This window comes from Dendrobates tinctorius, unplaced genomic scaffold (assembly GCF_039654945.1).
Source record: "Dendrobates tinctorius isolate UK_male_01 unplaced genomic scaffold, ASM3965494v1 ptg000165l, whole genome shotgun sequence".
NCBI lineage: Eukaryota > Metazoa > Chordata > Amphibia > Anura > Dendrobatidae > Dendrobates > Dendrobates tinctorius.
The window spans coordinates 7446106-7459980 of NW_027361832.1; the positions used below are offsets into that span (position 1 = coordinate 7446106).

General features: G+C 45.9%; 1 protein-coding gene across 3 annotated transcripts in view; it reads left to right on the forward strand.

Annotated features, from left to right (window-relative positions):
- Nucleotides 1-13875, forward strand: part of RGS22 (regulator of G protein signaling 22) — a 162502-nt gene that overhangs the window by 114107 nt on the left and 34520 nt on the right. For all 3 annotated transcript variants that reach the window (XM_073550453.1, XM_073550454.1, XM_073550455.1), the window contains exons 18-22: nt 1880-2042; nt 9038-9196; nt 10552-10620; nt 11468-11629; nt 13152-13331. In XM_073550453.1, coding sequence (XP_073406554.1) covers nt 1880-2042; nt 9038-9196; nt 10552-10620; nt 11468-11629; nt 13152-13331 — 733 coding nt within the window. The remainder of the gene's footprint in view (nt 1-1879; nt 2043-9037; nt 9197-10551; nt 10621-11467; nt 11630-13151; nt 13332-13875) is intronic.

Genomic DNA, 13875 nt, shown 5'->3' on the forward strand with positions numbered 1-13875 from the left:
CAATGTGCAGTTCTACTTCAATGGAGATTGAAGTGTTAGTTCTTTCTCTCTTCCCATATATTCAGTGTGAGGGGACATGTTCCCTCCTTGGAGAGGTCTATGTTGTGAATTCTCTCTCTGGCTTCCCTCTGGTCATTACTGAAGATAGTGGAGCTGGTCAGATTGAGAGTTCTCTTTCTGGGCTCCCTCTGGTGGTTACTGGAGGTAGTGGAGTTGATCTGATTGACAGAGGCTTGCCACCTGATAATGAGGAAGACGATTGGAGATCTGGGGTTTCTGATTGGGATTTAAGACAGCTGACTCCCTCTATCCCTGCTGGTGATTTTCTTCCTGAGCCTCCGGAGGTCTGATGTCTCCTGCTCTTTCCCTGCATGTTCAGCTAAGTGGTTCATTTGCTATTCTGTTTGCATTTGATCTGGTTTTGTTTATCTCTGCTTTGTGCGGGTCAGCTAGCTCCGGCTGGGGCTGTGCTGAATCACCGCCCATATGTTACTGCATGTGCCAGTTTGTTTTGTCCCCTTTTATATTGGTCTCTTTTTGCTTTGCTTTCAGAATATACCAAAGTGCTGATATAGTGGGGGCGAAGTCGTGCGACTTCAGTGTTTTTGTGCATCAGACGTGTTGGACTTTTTGCATGGTTTTTTGTGTGATTGCAGACAGTGTCTTTCCTGTCCTGTCTAGTCAGTGTGGGCCCCATCGTTTGCTCATTCTATTTTTCTGCTTGCGTTTGTGTTTTCATCTTGTCTCACTGACAATATATGTTTGGGGGCTCTCTATTCCTTTGGGGTCTGCTCTGGGGCAGTTTAGATTTCCCCGTTCTTGCTTTAGGCTTAGTTAGCTCTCTGGCTGTGCCGAGGGCGTCTAGGTTCATCGTAGGTACGCTCCACGGCTACTGCTAGTTGTGTGGACAGGATCAGGACAGGACATCCGCTTAGTTACCAACATCTCTGGTTTTCTGTGGCTTAGCCTGGGCCTGCTATGCTCCTCGGTGACCCTTTAATAACAGGTCTACATGAATTTTCATTTTTCTCTAGGACACCTACCGATAGCTGCACTGACAGCAGAACTAACTCATTTAGAGTACAGATGCTGGCAGTGAAATGGTCAGCACTTGCGTCTTCCTCTGTTGCAGAACACTTAGAAGACAAGGTACTGAGCTGACCCTTTCACTGCCAGTTTTCTCTGACGGTGTGCACATTAACCCATACCTCCCAGTTGCTGCCAATCACAACTCGGCAGGTGATCTATTAGAATTAGACTTTGCTGATCTGTGATTGGCAGCATCTGGAAGGGAGAAAGCGCACACTCCCAAAGAAAACTCTGAAAAATCACCCAGTTGGACTGCAAACAGAGATTTCACATATTGTGCTCCAGAAGAAGCAAATATGAATATCTCAACAATGGAGCGATGCAGCGCAAAACGGAAAAGGGCTGCAGAATCGGGACCTCGGGATTTTTTTACAATGTATTTAAATAAAATTTATTTTTACAAGGTATTTAAATAAAATTTATTTTTTGAGTAGATAACAGGCCCTCTTTAAAGATGATTGTGTATAGAATATTAACCTATTAAAATTTTTCTTCTCAACAGCTATCTATTGGCCTGGCGTATTGGATTAGATTATATCTGATCTAGTATTTATTTAAGTAGGCCACAATGTAGAGAGATGGTCATTAGCTCTTTTATTAAATTAAAATTGTACTGTGTAGAGCTTCTCTTCTTTGTTCACAATTATCACATATTTATGCATTCTTTCATTTCTGCATAGCAGTGTTTTTGTTCTGTTTACTTGCATGTTACAAGTTGTTACTGCCTTTTTTATGCCATTTTCACATGGTTCATGGTCAGTTTGTTCACAATACTTTGTTACGTTTGTAGCGTGGATCTCAGATGCTGGTTGGACCTTGAACATCTCAGAAGAGGTTCGCACAAAAATAAGGAGGAACGGCTAGAAGTTTCTAAGGATATAAAGGACAAATACTTAAATAAAAAATATTTCTTTGGACCTAACAGTCCAGCCACAAGTGATCAGCAGGAGCAGGTGAGACATGGGGCCAAAAAAAGTATGGCAATTCTGTCTTTCCTCTTGTCAGATACTGTTTATAATTTTTTTTATGTAATAACATAGTATGCAAAGAGGTTTACTTGTTAGAGCAGCAGTTTGTGCTTCAGAGCTGCTCTTCCATGGAACAAAATGTTGCAATTGTGGTCTTCTATTTTGAAGATTAGTAGGATCTACTGATAATTAAATATAAGTTAAAGCACCCTGGAGGAAGGCAAGCCCGGACGCCTGCCCCAAAGGGGCTACAGGGAGGGCGCACATGACTAAGGAGGGATGCTAGGCCTGAGGGTTAGTGAAGGGTAAGGTGTAGTGCTTTTGTATTTGTGGGGAAGGTGTGGGTTGGAGCTATGGGGCTTATGGTGCAATGTGAGTTGGCAGGGAGTGGTCAGTAGTGCTTTGTGCTTGTGGGGAAGGTGTGGGTTGGAGCTATGGGGCTTATTGTGCAATGTGAGTTGGCAGGGAGTGGCCAGTAGTGGGATGGATATATAGGGCAGAACTGTGGGGGGATGGTCATTCCTTACCTTGCAGACGTCCGGAATCGTCAGCTCCTCACAACTGGGACTTCAGCTTGAATCTTTGGATCCAGAAGATGGAATACCTCGTGGCACAGATGAAGAGGATGATGGAGCAGCGCGGCCAGCAGTGGATGAAGGAACAGCTGCAGCGATGGTCTGGTGATGGCGACGGCGGAGAAGATGAGACCCCTCTGCCTCCGAAGCGGCAGCGACGATCACGGCCTGCTGAGCACCTCAGCCCGGAGTTAAGTTTGCAGCGGAGGATGAGCCCCATTAGCAGACCTGTTGCAGAAGACATCGCGGGGCCGGACCAGAAGTCGAGAAGCAGGCAGCAAGGTAACGGGGCGGTGAGTGACGTGGCCGGCCTCCCCTCCATTTCGGATCGCGTCACACAGTGGTGACGCGCACGTCGCGGCCACGTTACCCGGCATGGTCACCTGACCTGGCGCGGTCATCGGCATCGGTGGACGGCGGTGACGTGACGCGGCAAGGAGCCCGGTGGCGAGGTGGTGTGTGACTTCACCAGCCTCATTTCCTTTCTCGCGGCGCTGGGGGGAAGCGGGCGGTGGCTCGGTCATGTGGCCACCCTTCAGCTGCCAGGGGCCACAGGTCATGTGGTCCGGCGTCGCGTTCCCCCGGCGTTGGGTGCCAGATTCAGGAGGTGTTGCCTGCGGCTGGAGCGCCAACCTCCCCCCCCCGTTTGAGGCTCCGAGCCAGTGACTTTTTGCCATGCGTTCTCGGACGGACAGTCGGTCTGGGCGCTGGCGCTGCGGCCCAGGAGGGCTGCAGTCGGCGTAGATCCATGGAGAAGATCGCAGTTGCGGTGCTCGACGCGGAGGACACGTGACGGCTGTTCCGTGGGGTTCCGCGGAGTCAGCCTAGTAAGTAAGGCTCACTTAAACCTTTATTAATGTCTAGATTATATTGGTTGGGAAGGGTGTTGCTACGTATGGTTTCGGGTGTTTGTCTGGGGGTTCGGAAAGATGCGCGGCTGGTCCATGTGGACAGCGTTCGAATCTGTGAGGGAATGGTTGCTTTGTGGTCCAGGAGGCTGTTTTGTGCACTTCATGAGTGTTGGGAGGTATTTTTTAATTTCATGCTAGTTTGCTTTTATGATAGTGGGTATATCTATAGGTGACGACATCATTTTATTTTGGTTAGTATAATTGTGCTTGCATTCTCTGGGTGTTTGTGTATGACTGGTGGTGATTCCATGGCGGTTTGTGAGTAATTCAGGTGGTGATACGGATATTGGCAGAGCGGTGGTGGATAGCCATATCCATGCCAGTTTTATGGTTTATTGTTATAGGCATGGGGTCTTTGGGCTGGAGGATTATCGCCGCGCCAAGTATTTGATATTGGTTGGATGGCAGTTCACTGACGTGGTGATCTGTTTGGTTAGTGCATCGGGCGGCTTAATCTTTCACGTTACAGTGGGGTGTGTTCTATTGCTGATCAGAGGTGAGGGGGTAGGTGGTCGAGTTTTCATTAGGGTGTGTTTTATTTATATGCCGGGTTCGGTTCTCCAATAGGGGCTTTGAGTGTACTAAGGGTTTTCATGTTCACTAGGGGCATTTTGGTTTGTTGCGGCAGACGTTCTGGTGAGGTCGAGATGCTTGGGACGGCAGATCTTTCGGGAACCTGCCTTTCTGGCAGCAATGGATGACATTTCCCCCGGGGGGGCTTGGAGTTGACCTTTTACCGGATTTGTTTTCCTGGTTAATTTCTGGGGATACGTAGATATGGCGTGGAGCTGGGGTTATGGTTGGTCAATGTCCGGTTGTTGAGGTCCGTGGTTTGGTTTCTGTGTGGTAGTCGGGGATTATCTGGTATTAGGGATGGTGCAGTGCTTATTTTCTGTTCATGGTCCAACCTGGAACTACTATCTGGTATTAGGGAAGGTGGTGTGCTTATTTCTGTTCATGGTCCAACCCTTGACTACTTTGGGTTTCTTCATGCTCAGGGCGTTGTTGCGGTTATCATGTGTTTGGATAAGTCAAAGTGTTTGATTCACCTGGGGCCCTATGTCTAAGTCAGGTTAGGTTAACGAGTACATCGTGTCAGGTCGGGGGTCGTTATTAGGTTCCCGTGTATATCGCGCTGCTGTTTTGGGGGGTTGATTTTGGTTATTGAATACGTGGGGCTACGATCCACTGGGGGTTTTTGCATGATCTGCAGTCATATGGCGTTCTTACGGTAATTTGCTGGTCGTGGCTGCCCTGGGGCAGTTTTAACAACTTTTGTAAGTAAGGACTGGTGGGTTCTCACTGTGGTTCTTTAGGGTTGCCGATTGAGCTTTTGGCAGACTGTATCTGGGGGTATTTGTTACAGCCGTTGATTGTAGCTACATAGGAGTTTATTATACAGAGTGGATAGTTTTTCGTTACAATGGGCTAGGAGGTTTATTGTGGGTGCAGCTGGTCCTGCTTTGCCTTCTGGGTATACAGCTCTCCTTAGAGTCTTTTCTTTTTGGGTGCCCCCGGACGGGGGGGCCAGGGTGAAGTGTTGCGCAAGGATGATGCAACATTTGAGTTGGGTAACCCAGCGTGTGCTTTACTGGTCTCGGGGGTCCTGGTTGGTGAACGGTTTGTTTATCCAGCGGGTGTTGTTCCATTTGTCAGGAATTCTGTATAGAGCATGAGGCAGGACATGTTGTTTCGATGGCCATGTGAATGGTCTCCCGCGTGGGTGTAGCCCGTCCGGCAATACATGGCTATGTCATTTATTCCGTTATGCGCACTTGTCAGGACCGGCTGGTATTATGGGGACACGGTTGTGGTGCAGCGCTGCTGCGGGGGAGGTGTACTTTAGGTAGTGGGTTAGCAGGTTGCAGCTATAACATTACTTTCATTAATGTTGGGCTGGTGGTACGCTGTGGCAGGGGAAGCTAGTGCGATGTGCATTGACTTTTAATGATTCTAAGGACCTGGTAATCATCTGGGGCTGTGCTCCGTTTGGGGGTGCTTTTTGCGGTGCTTTAAGGCTGAGTGGTGGACAAGCATCGGGCACCGGTGAGTGCAATGTTTTGACGGATGGCCCGGGTTTATGGTGTCTGTCGGGAGACGTGATGTGTGTCTGAGTTTTCCTGGACTTCAGGTGGTGTGGAGTCGCTTTTCTTTCTTTTGTGAGTAGTGTCGAATCCGCAGTTCAGCGGGGAATGGGTGCGGAGTACATCTCACTTTTGGTAAGAGGGTGGCAACAATAGTGTTGTGATTCTGGGTTCGAAGTGCACGGGTGATGCACACAATTAATTCGTTCCGGGTCGTGGTGATTACGGGGTGGATTGGTTTATGTTTTCTAGTTGGGTGGATATTTTAAGATAGATGCTATCACGCAGGGTTGACGGGACCAACAGCGTTTTGGTACTGCACGTGTGTGGTGGAGACTTGGTCGCTGGGGCGTCAAGGAGTTTGATCTGAGACATCGGGCCTGAATGCTCCTGCCTGGGAGCCATGCTCGTGTTGTTGTTCATGACTATATAGTGGGGCACGTTTTTCAAGAATCTGTCGGAGGTTGGGGAACCAGTGTAGGTTCTGTTGTTACGTCTATAATGGTTGGCTTTGATTATTATCAGGTGGAGTGCAATTTTCTGCCTGGGAGCCGTGCTCATGTTGGTGTCCATAGGGGCTCCTGTTTGGAATGACTACATAGTGGGTTTTACTGGGCACATTTTCAAGAATCTATCGGAGGTTTGGGGAACCAATGTAGGTTCTTTTGTTCACGGCAATAATGGTTGGCTTTGATTAATTATTAGGTGAAGTATAATTTTCGGAGGCGCCTGCAATGTTGCGGTCTCAACGAGGCAGAGGCGGCGGCTCAGGTTGGGGACTGGTCGCGCAGGCGGTGCATAGGATTGGACGATGCGGTTGGCTAGTTGCAGGTCTTGGGTGTGGCTGACCTTGTTTTACTGGTATTTTGGTGTAGGTTGGCATTGTGAGGTCTAATGGGGATCAGTTTTGATTGATTGGTCTTGGTACAGAAACATTGGTTACTCGAGCCGCAGAGTCGGCTCGGGTTGGGTTTTTGGTGGTGGTACTCGCACGTACAAGGTGTCATACGTGCTCGCGGTGGCGGAAAGGAGGGGGGTATTTGAAGTCGGTGGATTGCACAAAGAGCGGGGGGGTGAACCCAGTGCAGGAGCGGGTTACCCCTGGTGGTGCAATGGTATACTTGGTTAAGGTGGGACCCAGCTGTGCTGGGTCACAGCGGGACATGTTAACGTGGGACCCTGCTGTGCTCGGTCACAGCGGGGCATGTTAACGTGGGTCCCTGCTGGGCTGGGTCCCAGCAGGACATTGATTGGGCAACACTCGGCTGGGTGTCCTCGAGCCGGTGTGGTGCGGCTGAGGGCACGTGGTGGAGCTGGTGTTGCAATCATGTACAATGGGTTTTGCAACACTCGGCTGGGTGTCCTCGAGCCGGTGTGGTGCGGCTGAGGGCACGTGGTGGAGCTGGTGTTGCAATCATGTACAATGGACTCTTCATTTACCCCCCTCCTTTTGCTGGTGGTTATGTTTATGGAATATTTCTACATTTATGGATAAAATGTTATTGCTTGTTTGGTGTTAATAAACGGGGCTGCTGTGGCCTTTTACATCCAATGTCACGCAATCATGTCTTATTTAAGTTAAGAAGGGGTAAGTGTGGGTTTTGGGAGGGGTCATTACAGTGAAGCCGTCAGTCAGACTTTCCTAAGTCAAGGCAAGCCCGGACGCCTGCCCCAAAGGGGCTACAGGGAGGGCGCACATGACTAAGGAGGGATGCTAGGCCTGAGGGTTAGTGAAGGGTAAGGTGTAGTGCTTTTGTATTTGTGGGGAAGGTGTGGGTTGGAGCTATGGGGCTTATGGTGCAATGTGAGTTGGCAGGGAGTGGTCAGTAGTGCTTTGTGCTTGTGGGGAAGGTGTGGGTTGGAGCTATGGGGCTTATTGTGCAATGTGAGTTGGCAGGGAGTGGTCAGTAGTGGGATGGATATATAGGGCAGAACTGTGGGGGGATGGTCATTCCTTACCTTGCAGACGTCCGGAATCGTCCCGCCCTAATTTTAGGATCTTCTGGAGATCGACATGGTGAAGAGAAGAAGAGGTTTGACGTTGTCGCAGCAGTCGGCGGAAAGGAGGGGGGTATTTGAAGTCGGTGGATTGCACAAAGAGCGGGGGGGTGAACCCAGTGCAGGAGCGGGTTACCCCTGGTGGTGCAATGGTATACTTGGTTAAGGTGGGTCCCAGCTGTGCTGGGTCACAGCGGGACATGTTAACGTGGGACCCTGCTGTGCTCGGTCACAGCGGGGCATGTTAACGTGGGTCCCTGCTGGGCTGGGTCCCAGCAGGACATTGGTTGGGCAACACTCGGCTGGGTGTCCTCGAGCCGGTGTGGTGCGGCTGAGGGCACGTGGTGGAGCTGGTGTTGCAATCATGTACAATGGGTTTTGCAACACTCGGCTGGGTGTCCTCGAGCCGGTGTGGTGTGGCTGAGGGCACGTGGTGGAGCTGGTGTTGCAATCATGTACAATGGACTCTTTATTTACCCCCCCTCCTTTTGCTGGTGGTTATGTTTATGGAATATTTCTACGTTTATGGATAAAATGTTATTGCTTGTTTGGTGTTAATAAACGGGGCTGCTGTGGCCTTTTACATCCAATGTCACGCAGTCGTGTCTTATTTAAGTTAAGAAGGGGTAAGTGTGGGTTTTGGGAGGGGTCATTACAGTGAAGCCGTCTGTCAGACTTTCCTAAGTCATGCTGTTTGGCAATCCATATGAACCGAGACACAAAGAATGCAAAACTTAAAGAGCATGTTCATAGGCGATGGATTTGCACCTAAAAACCCAACGCATATCCATCAGAAATGTAATTATTAAGGCGTATAAAAAAATGAATCAAAACAGACTTTGGGAGAGAGACACAACCAGGGGTACTGTTGGTGAGGTACTGTATCTGTATGACAGCTAGCGAGTATCCAACTAATTCGAATAGGACCCATGTAAGATACCCACTGACATCGTACCATTGTCTCTGCAACTGTACCACCCAATGCGTGATTGTGTCTTTCCACAATTACAGATCGGCACAAGAGTATGGCTGGAGAGACACATGAAATAAAATAAATATATGTTTTAACCTGAGCCCTTTGATGCCTGCGACAGCCCTTGCTAGAGCTGTTAACCCCATCACCATTCTAAAGAAAAAAATTAGGTCCTGACCTTTAACCTACCCTTCACTTACAGGACATTGGGTATTAATTCCCAACTACCCCAAGACACCTCAAATATTCCCTAAAGTGTTCCCTAGATGACTAGTTACAAACCCCTAACCACTTCTAGGAATACTTTCACTAACCCCTACCCTACATAAAAAAAAAAAAAAAGTCCAATGTTTTTACGTGTAGCCGCAAAATGAGTAGACTTAGTATACATCGTGCCCTGGACACCAACAAATTAAGAAATGCCTGTTTTATTTTCCAGGTCATGAAGCTGGCAGGAGGCTGGGGAAAGCTTCTACATGATCGTCTGCCATTAATCGTCATAACTGAGATACAAAAATACGTCCGTATGAGGATCGAGAAGAAATGGTTACCCTTGTATCTGGCAACTGAAGAATTTAGAGAACGTCGGAAACGTAAAGTAGGATCTGCATCTTAATTTCATGTTTCAATAACATGAAGGATATCAGTCAATTTTTTAAGATGAATTAGGAGAAGTGGCATAGTGTTTTTTTTTTTTCTATTCATACTGTTGCTTTTATATATAGAGAAGACTAAAGGTTATAAAGCAAAATCACATAAAAAGGAAAGAAGACAAATAGGAGAGATAAACAAGAATTGAGAAACATACACTCTATTGACACATATTGACCCACTGACACATATTCATCCTTACAATCTTATAGTTCTTCGCTTCAAGCCTTGAGAGGCAGAAGGACATCTCGCTCCATACATCTTAAACCTGCATTCTACTAAAATCTGCCTTCCAGAAGTCATTCTTGGCTTCGATCTCCAGTAGTGCACCACTATCTTGCCTCTCAGCTTTCTGCTGGGCAGGGGGTAGTGCACCCATGATGTCTGACTGTTTGGACCAGTGGCATAGCTGAGCCATAAGCTGTAAAATTAATAATCTCTCTGTTCTTGAGAACGTTGCTCATTTTTAATAAAAAATACGGTAAGTTGCAAAGCCAATTGTTTTCACAAGCACTTTGTAATTTTATCCATTCTGTAAAAAGGGGTAATGCAAACATTTACATGCACATCTATTTTACTCACTCCAAAGGTCTATTTCCACTGTACAATTACAATCAGGATTCCTTAGTTTTTGTTTGATAACTGGCCAGTCTGAACAAAAAAGCAGATGACCCAACTAGTAAACTAGTAAACAATAAAGTTTTTAAAGAGAAACATATTTTTGTACTGTGTTCGCCAGTAGATAGATAAGATGAAAGTCATCAGTAATTGATTCTAGGATACCGGGCTGCAAGTAAAATGATGAGTTATACTTGCAGTACGTGAGATTAATTAGAGATGAGAATTTATCTTGACTTCTTGGCAAAAATTTCAGTAGCCAGAAATGACTATGAGCAATGGATTGTATTTATTCGAATACACACACTTTAGATAGCCGTTGTATCAACAATAGTTCAACCGATCATTCGGAAGGCAGTTAATCCCCGGACCCTCCCTGACACAGGAGCGCTCACTCTACCGAGCTTTCCGGTTTTCGCTATGACCGAGCCCCTGCTAAACATTTCTGGTGGTGGCTTATCTCTTGTACAACAAAACGATTGGCAGTTCAAAATCAGACATGCCAGATCCTTATCTCCGATGACAATTTTCTTTCAGAGAAGAGTCGTGGTCCCCAATATATGTTAGATTGTCTGCCGAACCCATCGACATTGGCATGTTCAGTCGCTTTTAGTCTAGTGTGTACGGTGGGCTTCAATGGGTTAAACTGTAAATATTTACTTGGTTTATGTGTTTTTCCTCCAGTCACAGATGAAAGATGTGGTGGAAGATGTCCTATTCCAATCAAATAAGAAGAAGTTGGGAGTGTGGAAGGTAAATATACTAGTCTTCTAAATCTAGGCGGTTTCTCGCTATACTTCCCTGTTTTCCACGGCTTCTTTCAGTTACTTGATGTTCATTCCCGTATCATTCTTAATGGTGTCTAGCCAACGGGCCATCAGTCTCCTGTTCCCTTTTACCATTGACCATTCTGAGGAGCGTCTCTTTCTTTTCCCCTCCTCACGTGTCCAAAATAGATTAGTTTCTGTCTCATGATCTTAAAGTATACTTATTGCTTTATTTCAACTATACATTTTGTCATATTGTATTTTTTATTTATTGCACCTGTAAGGTGCAAAATGCATCAACGAGTATTTTATTTTTTTCAAATGTGACACCTGTGTACAAGAGATTACTCCTTTTCTTCTAGCTGTGATAATTATGTATAGGGGGATATTCATTTTCTCCTATCTATGATGGCTATGTATACGAAATTACTCACTGTTTTCCATCTGTGACAGCTATGTATAGGGGATTACTCATTTTCTTCTATCACAACTATGTATGGGAAAATACACAGTGTCTTCTATCTGTGATAATTATGTATAGGAGACTATTGTGAGCCCCATCGGGGACAGTGATGATAATGTGTGCAAACTGTAAAGCGCTGCGGAACATGTTAGCGCTATATAAAAATAAAGATTGTTATTATTACTAAATTTCTTGTATCTGTGACTACTATGTATAGGGAATTATTCATCTGTCACAACTACCGTATGTATGGGAAATTACTCATTGTCATCTACCATATATGTGACAATTATGTATAGGAGATTACTCATTTTCTTCTATCTGTGACTACTATGCGCAGGAGATTACTAATTTGGACTTTTTTCTTTAGCAATTGGACAGCAAGTGGATTACTTCGTCCAAAGAAATCATAGCTTTCCGCAAAGCATTACTGAACTCTGTTACGGCCAGCCAATTTCAGCGCTTTATATCTTTAAAGGGTGATTTTCTTGAAAATGGACTGCTCTTCTGGCAAGAGGTGCAGAAGTATAAGGTGAGATGGAACCAATTGTTTTCTTGTAATCAACATCACACAAGAGCACAAGGGAAGCACCGACAATCCGCTTTGCCTAAGCCATGGTATTTAGATTTAGGGCTGCAAGCTAAATCTTTGTCCCAAATAATGAAAAGCCTAGATACAACTCATTATTTGTTCCCAATTTTCTTGTAGGCCACTTTCACAAGGCTGTATTTTGGTCAGTATATTGCTGCAATATTTGTAAGTAAAAATCACGAGTGGGTCTAAAATACAAAAATTACAAATTCTGAACAAAATGCTGCCATGTGCAAATGGTAATGCAGATGTAGAAATCCAAGCATGGAAGTGCAAGGCAGTGACCGGTGTTATATGCGAGGGTCGCTATGTATCCCTCAAGATGTGCGAAGAACCATATGGAGGGCGGGGGGAGTACAATGTATGTATCCCCCAAAATGTGCGAAGAAGCATATGGAGGGCGGGGGGAGTACAATCACAGGCATAGCTGTGATTGCAAGGCAGAATAGAAGTAAAGTGTCAGTCTTGGGCAAGTTATTTGTCCAAGGCAGATTTAAGAAACCCCACATGGGCTTTTATTTTTTAAATGGACTACAGAATGGTAGTGGGGGCAGTCCATTTCCTTCCCCGTCCCCAGGTTTCCATGTGGCCTAAGGCCACAGGTTTGTTTGTAAAAACCCCTGCAGTAGAGGGTTGGGTGTGTCAGTTTTGGTCTTGCAAGCAGACAGAGAAGAATGCTTTGCAGAGCTCAACCTGTGTGAGGTAACACGGGGCCCAGCGGAGCCAAAAGGCCTGGCACCCTCAGCATACACGGCGATGCAGTCGCCCACGGCAACAGATCACGGACTGTCTTTGTTTTCCTGGCTGCAATCCGGAGGACCTGATTTACTTTCTGTTTGTGAGTACACCGTGCATTAAAACAGACATTACTTTGAACTTTACTAAGTCACTGCCTTGTCACTGCACAGCATGGATACCGCGGCATCACAGCAGGTATGGCTACATCGATGGTGCAGCATGTGTATGTTTGCAGATCACATCCGCTCATTTACTTCACATTGGAGTGTCCCTGCTATTCACATTACATATGAAAACTCTGTGATCCAGATGTCTGTGGGCTGCTGTAAGTTGATTTAAAGATTGCTATATCCGTGTATTTGTAGTGTTAATCATTCATTGATCTATTTACTATCATTACATCTGCCATATGAGTTTATAGCTACAACTGTTTTCAGTCTCATGGAATCCATTGAATATTAGAGATTGCAATTAGATTCACGCTGCCCTGGTCCAGTTTCCAGTACTACAGGGCACCCGGTCTTCACTTCTGTGCTAGGCATCCGTGGCTCCTCGACCCGGCATCGTTAGGCCTCATATGATGTATGTCACATCGCAACATAATGTCGCAGAACCTTGTATGTGCAAGAGATGCCAAAGATTCCCAGCGCAAGTGAAGACCGGCTACTACGAATTGATCATCTCTTCTAAATATCTTTTTTTTTTTATGTTGCGTATCCTTCAGGAATTGTGCCACTCGCACTGTGATGAGTCTATGATTCAGAACAAGATCACAGCTATCATCAACTGTTTCATCAACTCCTCCATCCCTCCAGCTCTGCAGATAGACATTCCTCCAGAGCAAGCAGAGAAAATTATAGAGCGACGTCGGGATCTTGGACCATATGTATTTCGGGAAGCAGAGGTCAGCTGAAGCTGATGAATACATTTGTAAACTTGAGTTACAGGAGCGGGCCTATACATACATTACATTGAAGAAAGAAAATGGATAGCACTCACCGATCCTTAAAAAGTTCCATACTTTTGACCCGTAGAAGCGCAAAACTGCTGTCGTCGGCACCTGCAACCGCACACTCCTGTCCTCACTCTCCTAGCCATGATGTTTTAATCGCTTCTGAATAAAGTATGGAACTTTTTAAGTACTATACATTTTATTTCTTCAATGGAATTCATCATGATTTTTCTGGAGGAGCACCCAGAATCTTGAGGCATAGCCTGCAATTGTTCATTACACCTGTGGCACATAGATTCAGCAGAACTAGCGGTACTGTCTTCTTTTTTCCTTTGGAATCATAGATATCTATACATACATAAACCTTATATTTTGGCACCCCTGGCACCAGCTAATCAGGGGGAGTCTTGGGTCTAATTTCTGACTTTCAATCAACACTCATAGTCTCCCGGCATATAATTACAACATATGGCTTCTACTAATAGAAGGGTATTAA